Consider the following 25,969-nt stretch of genomic DNA (forward strand, 5'->3'; position numbering starts at 1 on the left):
ACTCATGGGCATCAAGCACTTCACTGAATACTTGCCAGCTAAGAAATAAATGATTATAAACTTATAATCCGTCTTTTATTAAATCCACATCATTTAAATATCACAACATCCATGTCTGGTAAAAACAATGTGCATAATATATGGTAGCATTAACAAAAATAAGGGTTCCAAGGAGTATAGACATTTCCTGGAAAACCTACACTATCAGATTACTTTATTGCATCTTAGCTTTCCATGAAGAAGGAGAAAATAGCGTCCTGATCAGATCAATCATGCTGTCTGTCAGACGATAATGTACATCGTACGTAATAAGAAGACTTTGTGTGTCGTACTAACTATGACACAACGTTGGACAGCATCAAAACAGCAGTGGGTTTCTAAAGCAACCCTGACTCCTTGTACGATCAGCACAGTATGTAATGAGCTAGGTCAAAGTTCATAAAGAAGAGAGTCGGAACAAAAGAGGGTCCTAACAGGTAGTGAGTGTCTGACATTTGTAGACAGCTGTGCTATTACAGCAAAATGCTGACACAGGTCTGTCTTCTCTGCAGAGACCTCTCTATCTGGCTCTTAAGAGTGCCTTTTATTAGAGCGGCGGTTACTGACTGATGCTATCAGAGCTGGAGGGCACGCTGCAGCAGGAGAGGGGAGGCAGACAGACCTGTTGTGCAGATGTACACCATTTGAGTCAGTGGCTGGAGTCTGGCCGATTGCATAGGTTTCTATTGGGATTTTGCCCATGAAATTTCACTGGGCAATGGCACACGTGATCGCACATTCACACCGTGATCGGTTGCTAGAAATATAGCGTTAGATCTGAGTCCACCTTGTCTAAAGCTGGGCAATATATTCCGTGATATATTCAGTAAAGCCGGTTCTTTGATTAAAGGTAAATCTCCATCAGCCGTTTTCAGAAGAAGCGACAGTTGAAGCGCAGAGCCGTAGATCACTGACAAGCTACGCAATATCAAGTTCAGCGTGGCAAACAAATCGCCTGCAAAACTGAACGGAATATTGCGTTTCGCCCAGTACTAACTTAGTCCAGTCTGAGTCGAGTCCTAGAGCGAGTTTTAATAAACAGGGCAAATTAGCGTGAGAGTGCAATTCCTGATTTACCAACAATGTGCAAATTAAACAACACAGAACATCTCATTTACATATCGACCAACGCTACATACAAGTGCAGCGCAAATTAGCACAGTCGCCAATACAGAATGAAAATTCACGGTACATTGAAAAGAACCAGAGTCCAAATTAAAATGAAGGTTTGCTAGAAGTATTGGTATTGCGTGACTCTTAGTTGAAGGGTTCCAAGTAATCTTTTATTTCCTGTAGCAAATTAAAAATAATATGGCTTGGCAAATGACATGTTCGGATAATGAGTTCTTCTGCCATTCAAAATAAATTAATACATGAGAAAAAAAAAACACTCTCCCTTCTACCATGCACTCTCTGTTCTCTGCGGTCCCTCCTCCTAGCAACAATAATTGCAGCCATTTCTAGTGCAAAATAGTTTGACATGCTTTTTGGGCATTAAATAATGGTGCAAATACCAGTAATTTGTGAGCGCAAACATTAGTAGAATGTGTCGCGTGATTCATTTGAATACTCTCCTGCCGTAACTTTTGCATCTGATAGGGGAAACTCCTAAAACAATACATATTTAATAAGGTCAGCAATTAACAATTCAACAATTAGCCTTCCTAATATGACATTTGAGACTTACAGGGAAATTTTCTTTTTATCTTTGCAATGGCATCATTTTTATCTCTCTATTATCTCTCTATTAAAAAAAAGCTTTCTAAAAGTTATATTTAAAACAATATAATAAGAAGTAGAATAAATTACCAATCATGTGCCATTAATGTGAATAAAAAATGTATTTGTACTACAGAGGTGGCATAGAAAAACACAAAAGTGGCTTGTAGGTACATTTTCAGACATTTAATGAAGCTCAGAGGTGACATGAGTGCAATTAAATTCATAGATTCATGTGGAGATTAATGTTTTAAATATGCAATTTTGAATACAGAAATATTACATTATTTAAATAACTAAATTATACAGTACGCTAAAAAATTAATGCCAGCAGGTGGTGGCAAGTCACTGATTTTAGCACTGAATCATTCAATAAATTGATTTGTTCGAACTCATGATTGATTCAGAAGTGAATCAAGTGACTGTGTTCATGAATGGGTAAATCATGAATCACTGACTCACTAGATTCATTCAAAAACGCACTTTTATTTATGACTGAAACGCAGCTGTTTTTGCTTTTAGAGCTGCAAAGCGGCTTTACATTATTTGGAACAATTTTAGTTGATGATTTTCGTTGAGCTCAATCGTGCAGTACGTTTTTACTGATCTGTTTTATTAAATCAATATCACATTTGCAAACTCCCTTAATAATTATTAAAAGCTGTCACCCTCCTTATAGCGATATGTAAGGGCCAGGAAAATGAAAGCACTCGAGTGAGTTCTCAAAAGCACGTGCTAATGTGACATATTCTGTCAGAACCTTCAGGAATGAGTACAATTATTATTCAAAATTCAAAATATTATAAATTCAATTTCAGCTCTGTGTTCTCTGCTAATAGCCTGACTGTGAATTATGCGAGCGGTGTGTTTTTAAAACTTTAATCCCTACATTTATTGCACTATTTGAGAAACATAAGCCTATTTATTGCCTTAAAAATTATGAGAATTAAATTTTCAAACCCTGCAATTGGCAGGAATCTGTCTAAGACTAGCGGCAATTAATGGAAATTATTCATAGCAATGGAGAACTTAAATCCATGCTTATTGTAAGTGTTACAAAATTATTTATAGTTTACATTAGTTTTATTTGGTTTTATAAGTAATTCATATTCAATAATAGTGAATACTTAATAGTAAATACCAAATAAATATTAGTTAGTAAAAAAATGTTAACAATGCTTTTACATAAATTAAGGATTTTGTTGTGTTTATGGCACATAATAAACAGTGTACATCATTTACAATGAATCATTATGGTTTTAAAACAAATACTGCATGCAATACAAAAGTTATACTGCACTGAAAGGTTATCGTATAGTTGCAGACTCCTCAAAGCATGCAATACAAACACACTTCATTGTCATTGTGTACTGCAGTGATATTGCAATTCTTAAAATGGGAGGCACGGTGTGTGTTGTTGGGACTAATAGTATGATTGAAAGAGATGGGGAAACAGAAGAGAATGCATGTGAGAAAGAGGGAGAGAGAGAAAAAATAAAGGCAGCAGGCTAAGCCCAGTGCAACAAACAATCAGTGCTGTCAGCTTTAAACAACTATCCCTCCATGCAACGGCCCGGCCAGATCAAAAATCAATGAAGAAAAAATGGACTCAGCAAAAACAAATTAACTGTACCAGCCATTCAGCCACTCTTTGTAAACTTGATAAAACAACTCAAATCCTTTGAGAAAACAGCAAATGCACACATAGAGATGAAGTCAGCACCTCACGGCTAACAATATGAACACATTCACTCAATGGAAAAATGTGCTTGGTGCGACATTCATGCAAAATGATATTATGCTGATTGTCGCATGCTTCGCAATACTTTCAAAATCGGTTGTCTAATGCATGTTGCAAAAAGCTCTAAAAGATGAATAGTCTGCTGTGCTAGAAAATAACATAAACTACAACCCAGTGTTAAAAAAAAATAGCATGGTCTTGGGGTGGGGTCAGGAAATGACCCCTACAAATACATCTCTATGTACCCTAACACTTTTTTGCTTTCTCTGTTTTGGAGGGGTGACCATTGTTAAATTGCGCCGTATGCATTACATTAAAATGTATTAATACTTTATGGGTGGACAATTTTATCATGTGTTTATTATTCATGAAACAATACATATTACTATTATAGTTTTTATTATAAACTATCACTATGTTGGCACCGATAGCCTTGCGTTTAATGTTTTGACATATCCCAACTGTGCTCGCAGTGACCCGAGTTTGACTCCATCTCAAGGTCCCCTCTCTCTCTGCCTGATGCTTTCCTGTAATGTCTCTACTGTACCGTCCAATAAAGCATTAACAAACAAAATAAACATAACTTTGCATATGATTACTTTTTTTGTGAAAAATGAACTACTATACTGAAACTGAACATACTTCTTCATCGCTAGTGTTTGCACAGGCATAGCCTGTATGAAGCTACAATCCGATTGGTTGAATTATACTGGATGCCAATCCCCCTCGCAAAAAAAAGAAACCGACGAGCACTTATCAGAATTAACTAAACACTGGATTTGTAAAGTATGTAAAATGCTTAAAGTTCAGATTCTTTAAAATATGTGATTTACACACTGATCTGTTATTGTGGCGACATTTCCATGCCCCGCGATGTGATGCTGAACAAAACAAACTGTGACTGGTTGTCTGACATGTCAGTCAAACGGCCTCATGGGCAGGCCTTGGCCAATGAAAGCTGTCCTGGATTCCCGACTCTCAGTCAATTTGGCTACGCGAGACTAGCAACAATCTGTCTAAGGGCTTCATAAAATTTCTAAAACGTCAAATTACGTGGAAAAGACAAGTCAAAATATGCTTATAATAGCTGGATCTGGCAATATGAGCCTTTATTCAGTCCACCAGAGGCCCACGGCAATTTTTATAGCATGGGCGCTAAACATTCTTGCAAACTGTCTGAAATGAATTACACATGCAGACACTCATACGTGGAGTTTTATACAGCGAATTAGTCTTTCAAAGAACAAATAATACTTTTGAACATGAAAAATTCGGACCTTGGTGACCTCATAGCCAGCGTTGGACATGTTACTTTAAAAAAAGTTACTTCTCACAAAAGCACCGAGTTACATTGTTTTGAAGTAATTAATTACCAGGGAAAGTAACCATTAAAAAAAATCAATGGCAAATCAATTCAAATGGATGCCCCTGATATTAAATGTTAAATTAATGAAATATAATTATTATTATAAAACATTGTGAAAAAACGAGTATGCTGCAAAATATCCGTTTTTCATCGCACTAAAGAAATATTAATACATAAGTTGTACAGTAATGATGGCAGAATTCTCATTTAAGGGTAAAGTAGAGTATCTTTAAATGTTAGGCAGTTTTATATAGCCAATTAAAGTTTGAAAGCACATCAAATGCAATGAGCCGGACTATTTATCACTGCTCTTTGTCTGTGTGCTGTTGTTTTGACATATGCTGTTAAAAAAAAGTTTAATTGGTTTGCTTTCTTCTTTTTAAGTCACTCATGCCACCAGTCAAGAGGTTGAGAAATATTAGATGCAAGTAAACAAAATACACTACCGAGTTTTCAAAGCTGGACAGTCCATTGTTATTTTAAAGGAAAAAAAAATATAGGGCTAAAAGTCACAAAAGATTTTTCATTCCAAACACATTTTTTAGAGGCAATTTAAACCCTCAGCTTGATATTTGTTTCATTGTGCTCCTTGTGCAAAAGGCGGTTATGCCCCGATGATTCTGAATAATCAACATCAAGGCATTTTACACAACATTATCTCTGCCTTAGCAGATCTCGCGCTGTGTTGTTTGTTCACATTTTTATAGCCAGAGCGAAGCGTGTTTGTTTGTTCACATGCAGGGTGCAGAAACGTGAAGTCTAGCTCAGGTTGAATAAACCCCATCCCCGATAAAATCAAGCCTGCGTGATATTATATCAGAGAGAAAGTTGCTTCTCACAGGACAAGTTGAAAACAATTCAATATGATCTCTGCATGGACTGATATTGTTGTTTTGTTAAAAACCATGCTATTTTAGCAAACATCTTAATATTCTTTATGTCTTCATGATCACAAGTTGGCCTAAACAGCTCTATTACTTTTAATGAAGTTTCCAGCATTCACCGGGACCCTATAGCATGTGGAAAAAGGCATTTCTTCAGATTCAGCAAATTTGACAATAAGGATGACCTTTCACGTAACAGACAACTTTTTAATAAATACATTTGTACATGTGTATTTCACTTAACACATTATTTATTATATGATCCTCCATTCTAATCATTAAAGGGTGCTTTAATGGGAATTATCATTTTGTTATTATTATTGTTTTTTATGAACAGCATATATATATATATATATATATATATATATATATATATATATATATATTTTTTTTTTTTTTTTTTTTTTTTTCTTAGTTAGTCCAGACTATTGACCTGCAAAAAAATAATAATAATAAAAAATTAAAAAATTAAAAAAAATAATAATAATAATAAATGTTAATTTAATTATCTAATATTTCGGGAAATAGCCCATATATTGTGTGTGTTTTCCAAATATTGCACCTGTTTCCCATTTGCAACCGTAATTCAAATTCTGGAACTAAACTGGAATTTAAATGGCTTTCTTAAATCAATTCTGAATAGCACACGCCCTGACAGACACATCCCACTGCTCAGCGGGGTTGTTCTTTGCTTTAGAGGGTTTGCTGGAGGCCTCATGTATTTTTTTTTTCCCACCAACTGTGGTGAGAGAACAGAGAACTGTGATAAGTGCTGAGAACGTTCATTACTGATGATAAAAAAAACAACAACTTCGCTCAAGTATCTTTATCAAAGTAGTACTTTTCTATATATCCCAGAAGAGACAGACCAATCGAAAGAGGGAGAGACAGTGTAAAAATAGCCAAAGACTGGCTTATTTAATTAAAAGGTGTAAATTTTTGCAAATGAAATGATGATGGTTGTTACTGTTTATTATGTGATTATAACAGCTACATCATTATGAACAGGCATCTGAAACTCGCTAATCTTCCATTATCACTTTCATTTACACTATCATATATGGACCAGCGAGATAACTGCTTTGTTTAAAAGGAACTGACACACCAAAGTAGAAGTACTTAATTGAATTCATGACTAAAGAAAGAAAGATCCCCAGACAGTCTATGTGTAACCAGGTGAACTCATTCGTATTCCTGTGTGAAGTGTACATTTTTGCATATTTGGATAGACAGCAAAAGATATATTATTCAGCTTAAATTGGTTAGAACATTGCCCAACATTTGTAAGGGTCCCAAAGCAGATGATCAACTGAAATTCAACAGAAAATGCCAGAGAAAGACTTTAAATTTGAACTCCAAATCAGCCTAATCAGAGTAAAGTAACGTCTTCTCCCTGTATGAATTATCTTTGAATGCTATATTAAAATTTGAAATGTTACGTTGGCAAATGAGTATGAGTATTAAACTTGCTGACTTACTGATAAATGCCTACATGCATAAATACTCTACAGAAATAATTAAAAGTAACAAAAGCAACTGCATTTATTAACAATTTAAAAAATCTGCACGTTTTGCATGTCAAAGAAGCATAATATGTCTATTGCTGAAAGACTTGAAGTAAAGGGCAGATCTTTCTTCAAAGGTTATTTAAGGGCTGAAAGGACAGGTATTTTTTATATTTGTCTTGTTTTGTCTTTGGTGTATAAAGGCATATCTCTCTCTCACTATTGCACATGGGTTCTTATTAATAAAACCAATACATATAATACAATTAATGCACTTTATATACAATTTGGCCCCCATTGGTTTATGATCATCAGCCCCCAACATATTATTTGTAACACTCAATTTCTACACAGATTATAAAGTCTATAAAAACGACCTAAAAGTGACCTTAGCTGTCTGGTCTGTGACGAGACAGACTCAAAACTAACAAGCTAGTAAAGGTGAGCAATGACAGCATGCAAGTGAAGATAAATTTGAGGGTAACAGAAAGCACTTTGTGAGAGTCTTCAACATTAGAACTTGAAATGCCAAACTTACAGAGCTATTTGTGCAATCTTAACACTCCATTTGCTTCAGCAGAGCTGCCAGGTGCGATTTTCTGGGAGACATTAGAAACGTGATTGTCATTGGACATCCTGAGACAAATGGAGATGTCTCGGTATCCTCCTTTAGTGTCACAAGAGATACATATGTGTATGCACACACACACACACACACACACTCATGCAAACACATGTAGTTAGTCCTAAGTAGAGTACATTTGCTTAGTGGGGTTTCTGCTTTAATCAAGTTTCTGCATTGTAAAACAGGAACATAATGAAAATCACAGTGAATTTTGATGTACTTTTTCGTTAACACAATATTTCGCCAATCATGATTACATATTCGGTCTTCAGCGACTGCTGCAATAGCAAGAAACTTTACGAAAATATTTTAAGAACAATTACAGAACAATAAAACGGTTTCAATTTGAGCAGATGCTTTCATCGTCAGAGCGCTTCCACAGTATGTTCAGTATCTGACTCATTTTCAAGATCTCAGCCATTTTCTCAAAACTATGGTTTGTTGTCACGATTTGCGTGATTTCTCGGAAAGGACTCGGGACTCGAAATAAACTTAAATATATTTAATCCAAAAATGACAAAATAAATATACAAAAGCCAAAACAAAAACCACGAAAAGAGCTCAGGAACAAAACAGAGTACGTTGAAACATAGTAACGTTGAAACTTAGTAACTTTGTAACTTTGATAATCCGACAAGGTGCACACGAAAACACAGGGCTTAAAAACACAGGAAATTAACTAAATTGACAAGACGCAGCTGGAGACAATTACACAATTACATCAAGGGAAGGCAGGGCACAGACAACACGTGGCTCGAGACAAAAACAATAACAAAAGTCCAGAGTGTGACATAATGCCCCCTCCCGGAAGGTGCGTCCTCGCACCTAAAGTAACAACAAAAAAACAACAACTCGGAACTGGGAATACCGGATCTTGGGAGGAGGTTCCGGTGGAGGCGACCCCCAGGAGGAGGCAAGCAGACATGAGTCCAGGGGGGCACAGAAGGAGGGAGGAGCCAGGGAGGACACAGGAGGAGTCCGGAGCAGGAGGAGATCCAGAGCCCAGCCATGATGGTCCATGGTTGCGCCCGGCGGAGGGAGGAGCCATGGAGAGGAGGCGGCCATCGACTCCATGGGTCCGACCGATGGCGGGCTGGTGGTGCAGAGACTGAGGCCGAAGCGGAGAGCCGAAGAGCCAAGGTGGCGTCCGAGGCGCTGGAGGTCCTAGGCGGCGCCGCCGGCCCGGCGACTGACACGGAGACGGGGACAGGAAGGACGCTGCGGAGCCAGGCGACTGAGGACTGAGGTGGAGCCGGAGGGAAGGAGGAGCCTGACAGAGCCGGTGGGATGGAGGGACGAGGCGGCCGGAGGAGAGGAATCCCGAGGCGGCGGATGGTCGACGACAGACCAAGGCGGAGCCGGAGGGACGATGGAGCCTGGTGGAGCTGGTGGACTGACGGACCACGCGTGGAGAGGAGGAGCTAGAAGCCCAGGGGAGCCGACGGGTCTACGAGGCGAGGAGGAGTCCGGGACTCGGAGGCGGGGCGGTGAGGCGAGGATCGTCCACCCTCGGCGGCGATGGGGACCGGCAGACCCGTGGCGAGCTCGTGATGGAGAGCTGAGGATGAGCGCAGGGGCTGCTGGGATCCATCGTCATGGTGTGACTAGGGTGGGAGGGTGGGAAAACTGGAAGCGCCACGCAGCGCGGGCACTGGAACTTCGGGAGAGCGCCGGAGGCGCGGGCACTGGAACTTCGGGAGCGCTCGGGCGCGGGCACTGGAACTCGGGAGAGCGCTTCGGGCGCGGGCACTGGAACTCGGGAGAGCGCTGAAGCGCGGGCACTGGAACTTCGGGAGGCGCTCGGGCGCGGGCACTGAACTTCGAGGCGCTGGCGCGGGCACCTGGGAACTCGGAGGAGCGCTCGGGCGCGGGCACCGAACTCGGGGCGCGCACAGGGAACAGTCTCTAGGGCGCTAACAGGACGGCTGGGCGGGACCAGCGGGCTAACAGGACGGCTGGGCGGGACCAGCGGGCTAACAGGACGGCTGGGCGGGACCAGCGGGCTAACAGGACGGCTGGGCGGGACCAGCGGGCTAACAGGACGGCTGGGCGGGACCAGCGACTCAGGATACACGGGAGGTGCCCAGTCTAAGTCCACATCATCCAGTTCCTCTTGTAGATCCAGCAGCCCCAGTTGGATGATCAGCTCATCCTCAGCCGATGTGCAGTGGGCGGAGCTCCACTCCGCGCTCTCGCTGTCGGCTGTCTCCACCGCGGCAAGCTCTGATGCCCGCTCACGCACCTGGTCTGTCGCAATCGGCTCGGGTCCGGTGGCGCTCCACGGCTCTGTCGCTCTCCTCAGCGATGGTTCCGTGGTCGTCCCCGGCTCAGCGATTGCGCCCTCCGTGGGCACAGGCCTGGCCTCCGCGACGCGGGGAGATGATGGGCTGGGTTCTGGATCTGGAGTGGGGCTGGTGTCGTTGTCCTCCAGCGCAACCGTCATCGGCGAGTTGCAGGACACCAGCACCCACTCGATGTACGCGGCGACGCTCTCTCGAGGGCCGTCCCCGGACAGCTTTGCTCGTGTGGTGGTGTTCAGTCCGCGGAAGTGAATCGAGCACAAAAAGCCGTCCGGGAAGCGCGAGTAGTTCGCGAGGGCGAGGAAGTCCTTAGTATAGCCCTCGAGAGAGCGATCCTCCTGCTCCAGCAGGAGGATGAGGAAATTTGGGTCGTTGTAGGGGGAATCCATGAAAAACAAACCCAAAAACAAAAAGGGGAAAAAACGCCGCTTTACTTTTATGGTCGGATTATCCTGTCACGATTTGCGTGATTTCTCGGAAAGGACTCGGGACTCGAAATAAACTTAAATATATTTAATCCAAAAATGACAAAATAAATATACAAAAGCCAAAACAAAAACCACGAAAAGAGCTCGGGAACAAAACAGAGTACGTTGAAACTTAGTAACTTTGATAATCCGACAAGGTGCACACGAAAACACAGGGCTTAAAAACACAGGAAATTAACTAAATTGACAAGACGCAGCTGGAGACAATTACACAATTACATCAAGGGAAGGCAGGGCACAGACAACACGTGGCTCGAGACAAAAAACAATAACAAAAGTCCAGAGTGTGACAGTTTGTGATGGCTTTATATTTGATAATGTAATCGCTGGGATATATTTAACTGTGTATAGTAATTGCTCTGCAGTAAAGTCATTCAAACCAGTTAAATTTTAGCTAACGATATTCGTGTCCTCAGATATGTAAATATAGGTAAAAGTATAGAGTCTAGCGACCCTATACACTGCAAAATAAAAAAGGAGAAAACAGGCATTCGTTTTTCTTGTTATATTGCTTATAATGAATAGATTGAGGAATACTAAGATTGAGAAATAAGTTGGAGAGGGTAGAGAATGATGAACCGGGTCACTAAAGGCACGAGGTATGCATTCATGGGTTAAGTATAAGAAAACATGTTTGTTATGATGTCTCTAATTTAAAGCTCATTAAAAATTTAATTTATTAATTTTAGCTAGATTTTTCTACTATTTTTTCAATGCAGTTTCATTGGTTAGTTTAAAATGGGGTTTCAAAAGTAATAATAAAATGCCATTTCAAAGCATATGCAATAGTTAGATACAAGTAAATACAATCAATGGTATTTAAGATTTCTTTCTTTTTTCGCAATAAATGTATACACATTCCAGCTAATAAGGAATGTTCTCAAAACTTTAGATAATATTATGGCAAGGTAGGTGTATGCAGAACCTGAGTTTGAGATCGACAATCGCCCCCGGGACAGCATTGTGATTAACCAATCAGATTTGAAGAATCAGTCTATAGTTTTAGTGATATATAATATATATAACATATTCCATGAATGATTAAAGTCAAACCAAAAAGAATCCTCAGCCATGGTCTACTCCAACAGAATAAGAGAAGCTTGCAAACATAGACACTGTGTAATATTAAAGTTGTCTCTGTTTTATGCCTCCTTTACTTGCTTTAGCTGAAGAATTAAAACAAAATTTGCGTTTAAACATGTCTAAATAGAGCTTGAAGATCTGTGTCATCGCCCTGGTCTGAATCTGGAACCGAGAGGCTCAGCTTCACGGTTTCTGAATATTAGTGAGGCTTAACGCTGATTTTAATGAGCGTTTAGAGATTAATCCTCATGAGTAAGCTTCATAATCTTCTGCAATCTCACTGCATCGCATTTTGTTTTTGTTTTTTTGTGTTTTTCAACCTGATAATCTTTATATCATTCCACATATTAACCCACGCACACGCAGCGCCGACGAGGTGAAGAAATTCAGTTGGCAATGTGCAAACCTCAGTAGAGCAATTACTATATTTTCAGCTTGAGAGAACTGTAGGATTTAAACCTCCATCAGTAATGGTCCCACACAGTGGCTCTGAACAGTAAAACATGCGTGTCTGAGTTTCCCCCACAGTATTAGAACTGTATTAAAGCCCTTTGCCTTCCAGCCAAAGAGCGATAAGCAAAGGTAATGGTAACATAAGGTCATTTAGAATACTTGAAAGTTCATCATTTTATCAGCCTTGTGTCGTTCCAAATCTGTATGACTTTCCTTGGAACTCAAAACGAGGCTTTTGAAGACTGTACTAGTTGCTCTTTTCATAGCTTCCATGAATGTGGATTTTTAAAGCTTTCGAGATTAAAAAAAAGAAGATAATCATCCTAAAGTTATTATCATAAAATTAAAACTTAATTAAAAGACAACCATACTAAAGTAATATTAAATATTAAAATCTGTAAGTTGTAACACTTGCTAAATAATTAAGATTATCTCATCCATCTTTAGAATGAATAGTTTCTGTTTGGGACAGAACCTATTTTGAGATATTCGTTGTGGGTTAGCTGTTCATTATACAGGTGAGAAGTATGTGGACTAGCTTCCTTTAAAAAAATACATAAAATAGTTATTTAAATTTTTTTTTTTTTTTTTAGATAATCAAGATACAATCATACAGTTAAAACTGAACCCTGCACTGTTAGTATTAAATATTAAAACATACTGTATTAACACCTATTAAAGTATTAATAAGTTCTGTTTGGGGTAGAAAGGGTTCAGTACATGCGCTGAATTTATTGAATTGAATTGTATATATATATATATATATATATATATATATATATATATATATATATATATATATATACACATACATACATTTTAAATATTAACATATGCATTTTTTCTCACATTTTAATTGATTTATTAAACAATTCAATTTCTCTTGCATTTCTACTTTAATAGAAGCCAAACCTTTCCTAAATTAGTAATATATTGTAACTTCATCTGACCGGTACTGCTCATCAAACAGTGTTTTTTTAATAAAGTGTTTTTAACCTCTCCTGTAAGGCCCCTTCATCTGACACACACTACGTTGTGTTATAGTGAGAAGACATACAAACTGTCCAGTGCTGGCTGAGCTTCTTTAAAGCTTAAGGACTGAAGGAAGCATTCAATGTCATTTGAAATTAACAGACATACTGTATCTCTATTTAGTATTATTGATATTGCCTTGTTGCAAATAGGTTTTTATTTGATATCACTATTACTGTGATTGGTGTTCCTGCTGTTTAAGTAGGTGTACTCTGTCAATTTCAAATCAATTTCCATTTTGTTTTTGCAGATGCAGCTTATTTCCAGTACAGCAGATTGCGTTCACTCTGACTGAAACATATATAAACACTTATATACATATACACAGACATACATATAGATATACACTATATGTGTGTGTGTGTGTGCGCGCATGACTCCATTATATATTTAAAAACAACAACTGTATTGAACAGAATGAAATCAATAAAGTCGCTGTGTAAATAATAATATAATATAATGAACTTTCCCTTTAAGAGAGAGAGAAAACACAAGGCTCGTTCAATGACTTTTTAACACCAGTGGCATAACCTTAAGTACTATGTGAGTAGAGTTTTGAAAAATGGAATGAGCACACTGTTTCAATCATTCTTTGCTTTGGTGATCAGCAGAAATGATTTTGATTACTAATTACAGCTTGTAAAGTCAGCTAGTGTTTGTACTTGATTTCGGCTTGGAATAAATTAGCAGTGCAATCATCATCTAATGGAAAACAAATACACTAATCCCCCTCAAGATGCAATTTCAATTAGAGCTTCTTTTTAATTTTATATTTATTATTATATATTTTTTTAAAAAAGAGTTTTGATTTTGTCAGCACCATACAGAACCTACAGAAACTTGTCAAAGCAATCAATATTGACTTAAACCTACTAAATTCTTTAATGTACAGTACATGATTTATGTTGTATTACAATATCTGGACAAATGCTTTTCTTTAACAGCGTAATATAATATAATGTGATATAATATACAGTGTATACAGACTGCTTTAGCAAAGCTTTAAATCGCTGCATAAATATATATATTGAGCCACTAAAGTCTAAAATAAGTATAAAGAGTTCTGTTTGAAAACCTATAAAAGTTTGCCAGTAAAGGAACAATACCTGCAAAAAATAAATAAATAAATAAACAAAAATAAATAAATGAATTGAGAAGTCATTAAAATTCAAAATGTGCTATTACGGCAACACTTCGATAAGCTTTAAGTCAGTGGCAGTGTGACCTTTTTGCGCAATATTTACTGTGGTCTGCAGGCCGCCTGCGCATGCATTTATTTTCCGGTGTGTAAGCACATAGCTGAGAGTAATGGCTGTTAAGTGTGGCTCTCTGGTGGACCATCAGCATGAAGTGCGGTTTATTCTTAATGCAGGTGTCCGCACAGAGCCATTATGTATCGGTCCCTGACTCAGCTTCGGTCCAGCAGCAGGAGACGGTTCATTCTAATACTAAATAAAGGATGTGTAATTCACGCAGACTCATCTAACGCAGCCGTACGCATCCTGAGACGCAACATCACTGGAAAGCTTAAACTCGGAGCTGTATAAACAGCCATTTTTATGCATACAAGAGGGGTGAACATTTTGTAAAAGAACATTCAGAACCATTGTCCGTTATGACAATGACAACGCAAATACCACCATTTTAAATATTCAATGTTGTATATCAGCTAGTGCTGAACAGTGTTGAATGCATTTCATAAAAACTCTATAATCTCATATATCTATAGGATGAAATAACTGAATGAATGAATGAAATTCCAGACCCGCACCCCATTGCTCTGCATATATTGTATGTCTTTCTTTGTTAAAGCACCTGATTCCGATAATCAGCTCGTTAGAAGAGAGCTCCGTGCATGAACCGTGTTTCGATCGACATGATCCCTACACAGCGTTCACTGCTCCCTACTCCCTGAGCAGGGGAAATCCGTTAAAGTTTACATCGCTTCAGAACATTAATTCACGGATTGGCACTGTTAATAAATGAATACGATTTAAAATACGTCCTGAATGGAACGTGTAAGTTTGCTTCGATCGGAATCATGGCGGATATCCGGTGATGTCCACTTCGCAGGGAACATATGTTCAACAAACGTATGAAATAACAAGAGAGGTGTGCGAGGACTGGACTTGATAAATGAATGAGTGAATAAATAAATAGACAGGCAGCGTATTATTATTCATGTTTTTTCATTTGTTCCAAAAAAACCCCCATAAAAAAATATGTATTTGTGATATAGGCCTACTCTTTTTTTATTGTGCATATTTAGGATGGCAAAAGTAAATGAAAGTTTCCTGAGTGAGCAGCCTGTCAGTATCACACATCCACAGACAAACAGCGGTGCACCCACCCGTTTCAAAGGATGTTTCAACGTCCATATCACTGGGAAGCAGAGAATTCGAAAACACTGTAATATTAAAATATCACATCTGCGTCAACTTTTTTGACTTGGTTGTGAACATGCTTGTTTCACAGTTCAGTTATCGAACATAGCCCTACTCCTGTACAAACTGTAAGAACACTTATTAATAATTCCAACTCAGGAAAGTGGTTGTCAATTTTGGTGCAAGTAACTAAGATTAATGATTTATGACGCAGCACCTCATAAGCATCACATGGGTACAATAACTAAAGACTCTGTTGGAGAATCTCCATCCCCCCTCTCAGGACTGAAAATCCTGATAGGACCTTTATACTATGGTCTTCAAAGAACTGCCATGGCACAAAACTGCATTTCCATGCATATACATGCTCATTATCATCTTAAAATGACTTAAATCACTTATATGCATAACTGCATATGTAACCGCCACATTTAACTTTCATGTGCTAATCACTCATTGTGTATGTATTTTGAATAACTGTGAGTAAGAGTGAAAACAGGGATGGAATCACAAGCAGAACTATAGCAAACATCTGAGACAGATGTTGGCATTTGTCAATCAGGCAGAAGTCCAAGTTCAAGATTTCACCAGCGCACTATGGACATGTTTACTGTAGCAATAAACTACTAAAGCACGCTCTCTTCACATCAGCGCAGTAAGAAATGAGCATGCATGAATGCCACCACAATGTAATTACCAATGAGAAATTGTGGATTTTCTTTCAGACTTTTCAAGTTAAAGAATCAGTCGATTAAAGAATCACAGTGGAAACAAATCGGTCATAATTAAGTCTTAACTGTGTATGCGCAATTATCTTGTACTTATTTTATGTACTGCTGATGAAAAATAAAAGTGAAGCTTGATAAAACTACTCATTTAGCTGGTTAATGAGGCGAAAGGATTAACGCAACAAAACTACATTTCCCATCATTCTATTTGGCAGCATGGGAATGATTGAATAGACAGATAAATCATCGGTTAATGCAGATTATTTGTTTTAAAGCAGCTTCACAGTGATAAAAACAAAGAACATGACAGCTTTGATACTTATTACAAACCATTTGCAAAGTAATGCAGCTCTTTAGAAAATAGTGTCGGATCAACTCAATTTAGTTCAAGGTTGATTCAATTCAGTTCAATAACAGTGTCAATGATGCAAATTTCATCAATTATGATACAAAATCAATTCGGTTATAAAGTTCTAAAGAAGGCAACAGTTTCATTATTCAGCTCAAGTAAGTTTAATGTTCATTCATTATCTGTCGAAAAAAATCTATTACAAATATGTTCATGGGACCATCAACCAAGCCAAAGAGTCAGAACAGGGCAAATTAGCATGAGAGCAAAATCCCATAAATGTTCCCTTTGGAGTGGAAATTTCAGCAGATGATCTATTGACTATGCATACATTAAAGAACACAGACATAGCATTTTATTTCCACAACTGCCAAATTAGCATCTGGTTCATATGATAGGTTGGGGTCATATGATGAAGTTTTCATTCCTCTTTCGAGTGTTACTTGCTATTTGTTCATAGATAAGATTCCTGAAGCTGCAAATGACTAAAGTCTCAATCTCAAAATCACTTTTATAAAGATATATTTTTTTTATAAAAGTTAAGGCTTAATCACGCCTTCCTAAAATACCTTGTTCAAACAGGCCCCCACATCTGTACATTACTGTGTGAGATAATTTTCATAACACCTCCCAAATGTTTACGCAAAGAAAGAAGGTGGAGCTATTACTCTCGTTGCAGTGTTGTTGCTGGCGCCATGTTCTGCAGACGCTTGTTCGGTTGTGAAAGTGAAACTACTTTCTTTGAGCTTCTAAAAGAGGACACAACTACACTATATAATGGGGTAATTTCAACTCTGCAAGGACAGTCTGGCGCTTCTGACTCACAACCCGTAAAGTTAATTATGTTTTCTTATTAAAATAATCTGCTACTTACTATTTATATGTAGAGTAGTGCTTGTTGTTTCACATTTCTCTGATCATGAGTGCAGACATTGTAATGTTTACCCAACGCATTGTGCAGAAAAGACAATTTATGTCCCCACTGGGTGCAACAAATGCCTTGTCTGAAATAGCATTCCATCACATGATTGAAATATTTGGTAAATTGCACTGGATAGCTGGCCAATCAGAGCACACTGCGCTTCTCAGAACTTGGAGGGCAACAATTATATACAGTATGTGGAAAATAAAGTGTTTTGAACCTTAAACAGGATAAACATATTGCATTACACCAAATATACAAAATAATTTTCATCATATGACCTCTTTAAAGCATGCTTTTTTGGGAAGTGGTAAAAAGTGGTGCAAATACCAGTTAGTCAATCATGTTGTCCGATTAATCCAGTGTAATGGCTGTGATATATGCACAATACGCAACCCTACCAACATCCATCACCATGACTTATCATGAGAGGAAAAAAAGTCCTTTAGTCACATACCATCATTTAATGGAATCACTGTCAGTGAGCAATAGTTTTTTATCGACATTTATAAAATACCTTGAAGTTTTTCCAAAATCTACTATGAAACACAGCTAGTGTTAAGGAAATTGCTTGCAGAAGAGGTATGTCTTCAGATGGTCCAAGTCCGAGGAGCAGAGAGGGTGAATCCTGTATGCACTGTATGACTCTGTTTTCCTCTCACAAAGATTGTCTTCATTTGTAAGCCACTTTTAATAAAAGCATCTGCTAAATGGTGTGTAAATGTAAATGTAAATTTGCCCAGTGGCAGCGTTGGAGTGTATAAGTAGCAATGCTGCTAATTTTATTACATTATTCAGAGGTGTGACAGAAGCTCAGTTCTTTTAATAACAGTGTAGTTTTTTTCCAGTAAAGAGGTACATTTTTTAACGATTAGCAGTTTAGCTTTAAAAATGCTAAATCACAATTTTTGTCCTATTGTATTGCACACTGAGCTATATAACCACGCGAACTGCATTAATAAACTAATCTGTCAGATTAGGTATATATTCATCAGGAATGTGCCCTGAAGCTGAATACCTTAATTGTAAATGCGCAGATAATGGACTTCAAAATGAATAACAAACTAAACGGAATAATGGATGAAGTCACTCCTTATTCTTACTGATTAGTCAGGATACAGCACAATATTTTAGACACAATTCAATACCATGTAAAGATAATAATTGTAAATGCTCTTGAATGAAAATAAGTGCAATAAAATTGTTACAGGTTCTGGTGTGCAACTAGAAGTGTGTGAAGCTGTTGTGAAGTTTATTAAAAATACTAAAAAGGTATGCAGAAACAATTTAAGGGATTAGAGATGCTTTTCTGTATGTTGTACAGTATATGGGTACTATCTTTTTATACATACCACTATTTCTTTTTAATGGCTATCAACAATTTGGGAGGCAAAACTGCATACTAAACAACTTCTCATTTTATTTACCATTTATTATAACTTATTACATAACATTGTAGTAGCCGCACTTTATTTGAACTACTATAAATTCTCTGTAGCTTCAACCTGACAAGCAACAATCTCAAAGTAGCCTCACTAACACTGCCTGTTGCGGAAGAAAAAAATAGCTTAGCTTGTTAGCAGAAAAGCTACAGTATTTTGACAAGCTGAGCAACTGTCACACTACTAAAAAATGTAGTTAAGCTAGTAACCTTTCTACCTTTAGCTAGTTACTTCCTGCCAACTTCTTGCTTCTCGACACCTGTTATAAAGTAGAACAGCCACAAAGACTTACTGGCAACAATTCAAGGCATGGACAGACCTTAAGAACAAATTACGTATTTGCCTTGCAGTAAACAGATTGTGAAGTATTGTCATGCTTTCTGTGTATACCTCAGATTGCTAGAGGCAGAGTGGGAAAAAAATGGCCCGACAAAGATTATCAGTCCAATTTTACTTCACAGTGAGGCTCAATATGTTTACCCTTAGAAAATAGCAGCTACATTTGCAGGTCACGTGTGGATGCTGGAATTACCTGTGGGGAGAGCAAAATGCCATTTTAAATGGCCCAGGCGAACGAAAGGGTCAGCTTGCTTGATTTCCTAGCGGGAAAATCATTCACGTCTTAAATATCACACAGTAAGAATCTTGCCACTGGGAATCACACCCCCAAACATAGAATCACCCTGAGATAACTCAAAATAGTGCTAGTTTAGTAAAACTAAATAAAAGTGAAAATGGAGGGACGTTTCACCTCTGGCTATGTGTAGTAGTTTGTAATATAAGGAGCAAAACCTCAGTAAAGTCATCATGTGGGTCACACATTTGACAGGCACCTCTAGCACCAACATTCGCAGGTTGCCATCTCTTATAGCGAGGCTTTTCTCCTTCTCTCATTCAACCCTCACCCCGTCTCTGTCTCTCTTCAAACCCCAATCGACATTTTGATTTTGAAACACACCAGGAGTCTCGGATGGTATCACTTCATAGAGAGTGTTCCTGTGCCCCGCTCGCTCTGTTCCCACCAGCATTAGAGTTTTTATTCAGAGACAGACATTGCCCCAGGGAAGAGCGGTCACCTGCTGAACCTTTCACTAAGATTAAAAAGCGCTAAAGGGTGTTTGATACTGGGGCTAAAAAGAATCTGACGAACCAGACTTATACGTACAACACAGCGATGCGAGTGCGAGTTATCTCGCTTTATCTCGCTTTGCAATTTAAACAAATAATGCAGAAGAACTTCATGATATATAGTTAAACACATGATAGTGGCGCGTGTTATAAGCTCTGTTTAACTGAATTTACGTGTTGTCCTGACACGGAGGCTTATCTGTATTTGCAAAGACAGAAATCCCAGAATGCAATTGCTGCAATCAACTCAGGTTCAATGGAAAAAACGCTGCTCTGATGAAATTACTTCGAATTGTAGCCAGAGTGGTGCTAAAAGTGCATTGAGTTCTATTGGAAAACAGATGAATATGATTCTGGCAATGGTTGATTACATTGTTTGTTGTATGTATTGTGGCATTTCAGGAGAGTCGCTAAAAGGTACCTAGTCTCATTCATAGTGTTAACAAAAGCACATGACATTAAAACACGCGTTTGCCGAAGGGCCATGCCATTTTAGCTTGCTTATACAAGAGCACGTATAATAAACAATTTTTCAACAGGTGGGATTCATTTTACACATTCTCTCATTTCTATTGTAATACTTATAGACCGTCCTACAACTTAGCGATTCAGTGACATCATAGCTACAGTGCAATTGAGATGGCAGAGATGGTTTAAGTTGACCGTTGACCGCTTTCTCCAGAGGTAGAGCCGCACAAATTGGTTATCTCCTCAATAAAAACATCTCTGACATTAAGTCATTGTCATAGCAACTTGCTAACATTGCACTCTGCCAAAATCTGCTATCAGTCAATTTTCCAATGCGCTTTACAAGAGGAAACACAATGTATGTGAAGAGAATGGGAGAAATGACTGACAGTAACATCCTAACTATGATGCATTGCCACGAGTGACTCAGGTGAAAGCTGCTGACTATGTAGAGTGTTCCAAATCAGTCACTAATAAGGCTCTTTTTCAGTTTGCATGCTGCCTTAGTAAACAGTTAGTCGTGAGTAGTACGATATTAGTTTGAGTGGGACAAAAATAAGTATTATTTATTACTAAAAAATACTGTTTTGGATATTTTTTTGTACAACACTGATAGAATGGCAAAATGAAAATCTGTGAGATTTCATGTGTGTGTGAGTGTAAAATATTTTCGTTGCTCAGATGCTGTGTGGGTTTGAGTGATATAAACTTTGTGACCAGGCTTCACAAACACTGTATTATTATATAATAGTGATGGATATTTCAGATGTTTGGCAGCACCAATGAAAATAAATTCATAAAGCACTGGGCACAATACTTCTTATTAAAATTTAAGAATTGCTTAAAAGGAAAAAAGACTGTGAGTAATAAGCACCAGACTGTCCTTGTTATAGTCTCTGTGTACAGCCAGCATAGGCTATTCCTTCCACTCCAATCTTGGTGTTGAACTGTTCCGAATCAGTGTTGTAAATACAATTTCACCACCCATTTCTAGTTGTGTCCTCTTTTGGAAGCAAAAACAGAAAGTAGTTTCACTTTCATAACAAAGCACAGCTTCTCCAGAACATGGCACTGGCAGCAACATATATAGAGAATAATAGTTCTTTGCAGAAACATTTGGGTTGTGTTATGAAAATATCCTCGCTGTGATGTACAGAAGTGGGGTGTGTTTAAATGAAAGTCAAGTCAAGTTAAGAAACTTTAGGGATCTTATCTTAAAAAGGACAACTTGAAATCACGTCATATGACCCTTTAAGCTACTTATATTTCAGAAACAACCAAAAACTTGCTATTCTGTTCACCTTTACTCCATCATCAAAAAAGAGTGAAATGTTCCAGTTTGCTATATGAAATGGCATCGTTGCTATTCAGAATAGCAGAACAATCGTTTTTAAATAACATAGATTTGTTTAGCAATATGTAAGTCAGTGACCGTGAGGTATTTGTCTAATTAGACATAACTATATTGCTTGGGTAGCTACACATCTTTTATATTGTTACTCTACTTTCTGCTCTTTATAATTTCTTTTTATCAGTAGTTCTAAACAGAAGCCGTCTCTACAAAGTGGTCCTTCAAAAGACGGCATGTGAAACATGAGCATGCTAATAGGAATTTTCATCTCTCGACCAAGCTTGTTTGCAGTAGCTTGGTATGGTGCAAACATCTGTTCGATAATTGCACACCCAGGGCTCCTCTATCCACTAAAGACGTACAACATTACACATTCAAGACTACATTTTCGATGTCAATTATGCTATCTGATGTTTACTTAACCAAGCCATTACCATGCTAACAGTTCAAGACAATACCTCAACGGCGTTATGAGAGCTTCAGATAATGTGAATGTGAGGCCAGTGGAGCACTAACAAGCCCTGAATAACAAAAATACTGGAAACTGTTTCAAGGCAGCCCTTTGCCAATGTTGAGAGAGGAACAGAGAGAGAGAGAGAGAGAGAGAGAGAGAGAGGAAAGAGGAGGCTGTTTTCAGGAAAGGCAGTTTCTTATCTTGATATAATCGCACAGCCGCTCTCATACCTGCTAGGCCGCTGATAACTGACAGCAGGAGAAGTGGTTTCCATGGTGACCCCATACTTGTTCTGGAGGTCCTTCTGTGAGATTGTTAGTAGGTCTGTTTCTTCATTAAAGCAGTGCCTATGAAAAGCAAGAGAGGACAACAGTGAGGGACAGTGCGCATTTAAGTGGGAGTGAAAGAAAAAATGGGTTAGTTTAGTTTAAAAATTCTGTTATTCTATAAATCATTCTCTAGAGAGCTTAGTCTGATGGTTCAAGAAGTATCAGGTATCGGAGCTCTGGAGCAAATCCAGCTGAAACACAGCAATAACAAACAGAACCCTGACTAAAATCCCTTGGTATTACTGTTAATAAATACACATTGGAAAAGTTCTAGCTAGTACATTGCAAATCTGAATTTCCACGAAAAAGCATGCCCATGCTGCATCTAACAATAAATAAATAAATAAGAAGAAATTATATTTTGTTACAAAAATGAAGTCAGGAGCAAATTGACTATTGTTATTTTAGCAACTTTTTTTCGGATTATATGACCCAAACCAGTATTATATAATTACATTACATGTAGCATATAAAAATTGGAGTAATTGTATTTATTTATTTGGATAATAGTGATCTTTGAATTTAGTTTTATGCTGGATATAAAAGCTTTTTGGACTATTTGTCATTGCAATTTTCAAATATTGTAATGTTTACTAATTGCACATGGTACTACCGTAGTATTATTTGGGTACTTATTTTACTCTCATTGAAAACAAAATAAATACATTTCTTAATTTTACTGCTTAAACTTAAGATGTAAGTTAAGTATCTGAAGTAAATTTTACCCAATATATACCCAATTTCACTTAAATAACCAAAAATACCCATGTACACAAAAAGAATTTTGTCTACATATTGTGATATTGTGATTTAATTTTTTTTGCATGATTTCAATGCAACCATTCAATTTTAAAACATAGTTTGAAACCTCTATCAACAGCAAAAATCCATAAAAGTTCACTTATAGTGCAATGGCTCAGTATATGAAACATTACTATCGTATGCCTGTCTCAAAATGCCACACTATGTCAATCTGATACCAGTTCAACCATGGCAGTGCCAGAGTGCTTTGTGAATAAAGTGAAAACCAGAAGTTTTCACCCATCCTCTTTAATCAAGCACACGCTGAAGCAGGGTGAGAGAGTTTGCCAGCGTGTGAGCATGCATTAGTCTCCATGATCAAAGCACAGATGAGTACGTTGCTTTAGGCATGATAGAGCAGCCAGATGCTTGAAAACAGACACACCGTCCTCCAACCGCACCAAAACACATACGGTCAGACCTCTAATGGTTGTGCAGCTGCTCATATAAGCACACACACACACACACATGCTACAGCAGGTTTATTTAATAACCTTTTTGCATAAAAGAGAGCAAATATTAATTTTTGAGGCTGGGCGCAATTAATGCTGTCCTGTGGAGAGCCTAAGGAAAGACTGGACATGCTCTCACGGTCTCTCTCTCCTGTCCTCCACCCATCCATTACTAATAACACCTGCCTCTGCCTCACCTCAGTGCACATAGAACACACACACACACACACACACACACACAGACAGACTGGACCGAGACTGAGAAGCATAAACCAACAATTCTCATTATTTATATTCATGGCGCAGTGGACTGCCTATCAAAAACAATATCAATGAGAGTGTTCTGCAGGAGTGGCTGTAAAAATGTCTCCATATGCCCAACCTTTTGGAAGCCACCACATGGTGCGCTTTCAGTTTTCCACCTATTTGTCTATTCAAAACTGTTTTTATTTATTTCATTTTCCTCATTGACAAGGTCACATTACACACTGCAAGAACGGTTCACGACAAAGAAAAAACAAAAACAATCATCCTACTTATCCTAATGTTTTCCAAACCTGTACTACTGCCTTTTTATAAAGACTACTCTGGTAATGCATACCGAGTGTGAATGCATCTGAAAGACACACTAACATGTAATATTTCAAGTGTTCTGATGTCATACAACAGTATGATCAAGAGACTGAAATTCAAGTCATTATTACTGAAATCGGACTTCTGCCTTTGCTCTTTTAACATGCTTTTTCTGTGAAAGTACTGTTCTTTTGAGTCAGAGTTTCCAACGAATCAGTTTAATTTCACAAATTCGATCTGAATGAGTCGTTCATGAATCAGACTAATCTGGTTTTCTGACTCATTCTGCCTTATTCATATTGATGTTCTAGTTTGATGTCCTGTTAGTTTGCTTTATTTGATTTTTGATTCATTGTTCCTTTTACATCATGGAACTTGTTTGCTAGTTTACTAACTATGCCTTTGAAAAACACACCCAGAAATACAAACAGTGTATTACAATTAGTCCAGCCCCAAACTCATAAAACCATTGAATAAATGTTGCTATCATGTTTATATCCAGTTAGAACATTAAAATTAGAGTCTGGCAGCCACACACGTTCTCCAGTTTATATGTCTTTTATTCTTGTAATTTCTTGTCAAAATTGTAAAATACAAACTCTAGGAACTAGGTCTATGGGAGAACTGAAAAAGGCATGAAAAAAACTAGCAACAAATTTAAGATTTATGATAGTCAGAATTGTGAGATGCGAAAAGCAGATAACTCCACATTTCAAAAACAACAAAGAGCAAAAAAAAAAAAACACTTGCTTAATCTTTGTAATCTCTTCAGACGACAATGTAGATGCCTGACAATGGTTGTTGTTTGATCACAGATTATGGATGTGATTACCACATAAAACACTTTTCATTCACCATTTGTAACACTCTGCTTTTATTTCATTTTACGCCTTAGCTAGGGCGTAAAAAGTAGCCTTGTCGTCTGACCTGAATACAGCATGATGATTCACTAAAATGGACTTATTGCCTTCGTTCAAAAAACAACAAGGGCACTTGTCGGCTTCTGCAGTGAAACATAAACCCGTTGTATTCTCCTACTTGATACTGTTCGTCGCTTTCATACAATCTGTGTTGTTAAAAGCGCTAGACAAATAAGCGACCGACTGATTGATTGACTCGTGGTGCCTTGAAATCAGGCGAAACTGGCTTTTTGACAAAATGCACGCAGCGATTCGCTAATTTTTTCCGGAAGGTTTTAGCAAATGAACTCTTCTTTGTGACCAGCTGAAAGAAAATCGTGTTTGCCTTGACCGCCATTTAAATAAATAGAGCGATGGCAATTTTCACTCATGTCACATTTATTCTTCTCATTATAATTTAAATTACGCTCTCGTTTGATAAGCAGCGGTGTTG

General features: G+C 38.0%; 1 protein-coding gene across 3 annotated transcripts in view; it reads right to left on the reverse strand.

Annotated features, from left to right (window-relative positions):
• The window catches only part of cntn5 (contactin 5), a 335,900-nt gene that overhangs the window by 129,520 nt on the left and 180,411 nt on the right, over positions 1–25,969 (reverse strand). Inside the window, exon 1 of one of the 3 annotated variants that reach the window (XM_043216576.1) lies at positions 22,692–22,754. The exons of the other annotated variants lie outside the window; for them this stretch is intronic. Coding sequence (XP_043072511.1) covers positions 22,692–22,746 — 55 coding nt within the window. The 5' untranslated portion in view covers positions 22,747–22,754. Of the gene's footprint in view, positions 1–22,691; positions 22,755–25,969 lie in introns of those variants that run through there. 3 annotated transcript variants of the gene reach the window in all.

This window comes from Puntigrus tetrazona, chromosome 18 (assembly GCF_018831695.1).
Source record: "Puntigrus tetrazona isolate hp1 chromosome 18, ASM1883169v1, whole genome shotgun sequence".
NCBI classification, from domain to species: Eukaryota; Metazoa; Chordata; class Actinopteri; order Cypriniformes; family Cyprinidae; genus Puntigrus; species Puntigrus tetrazona.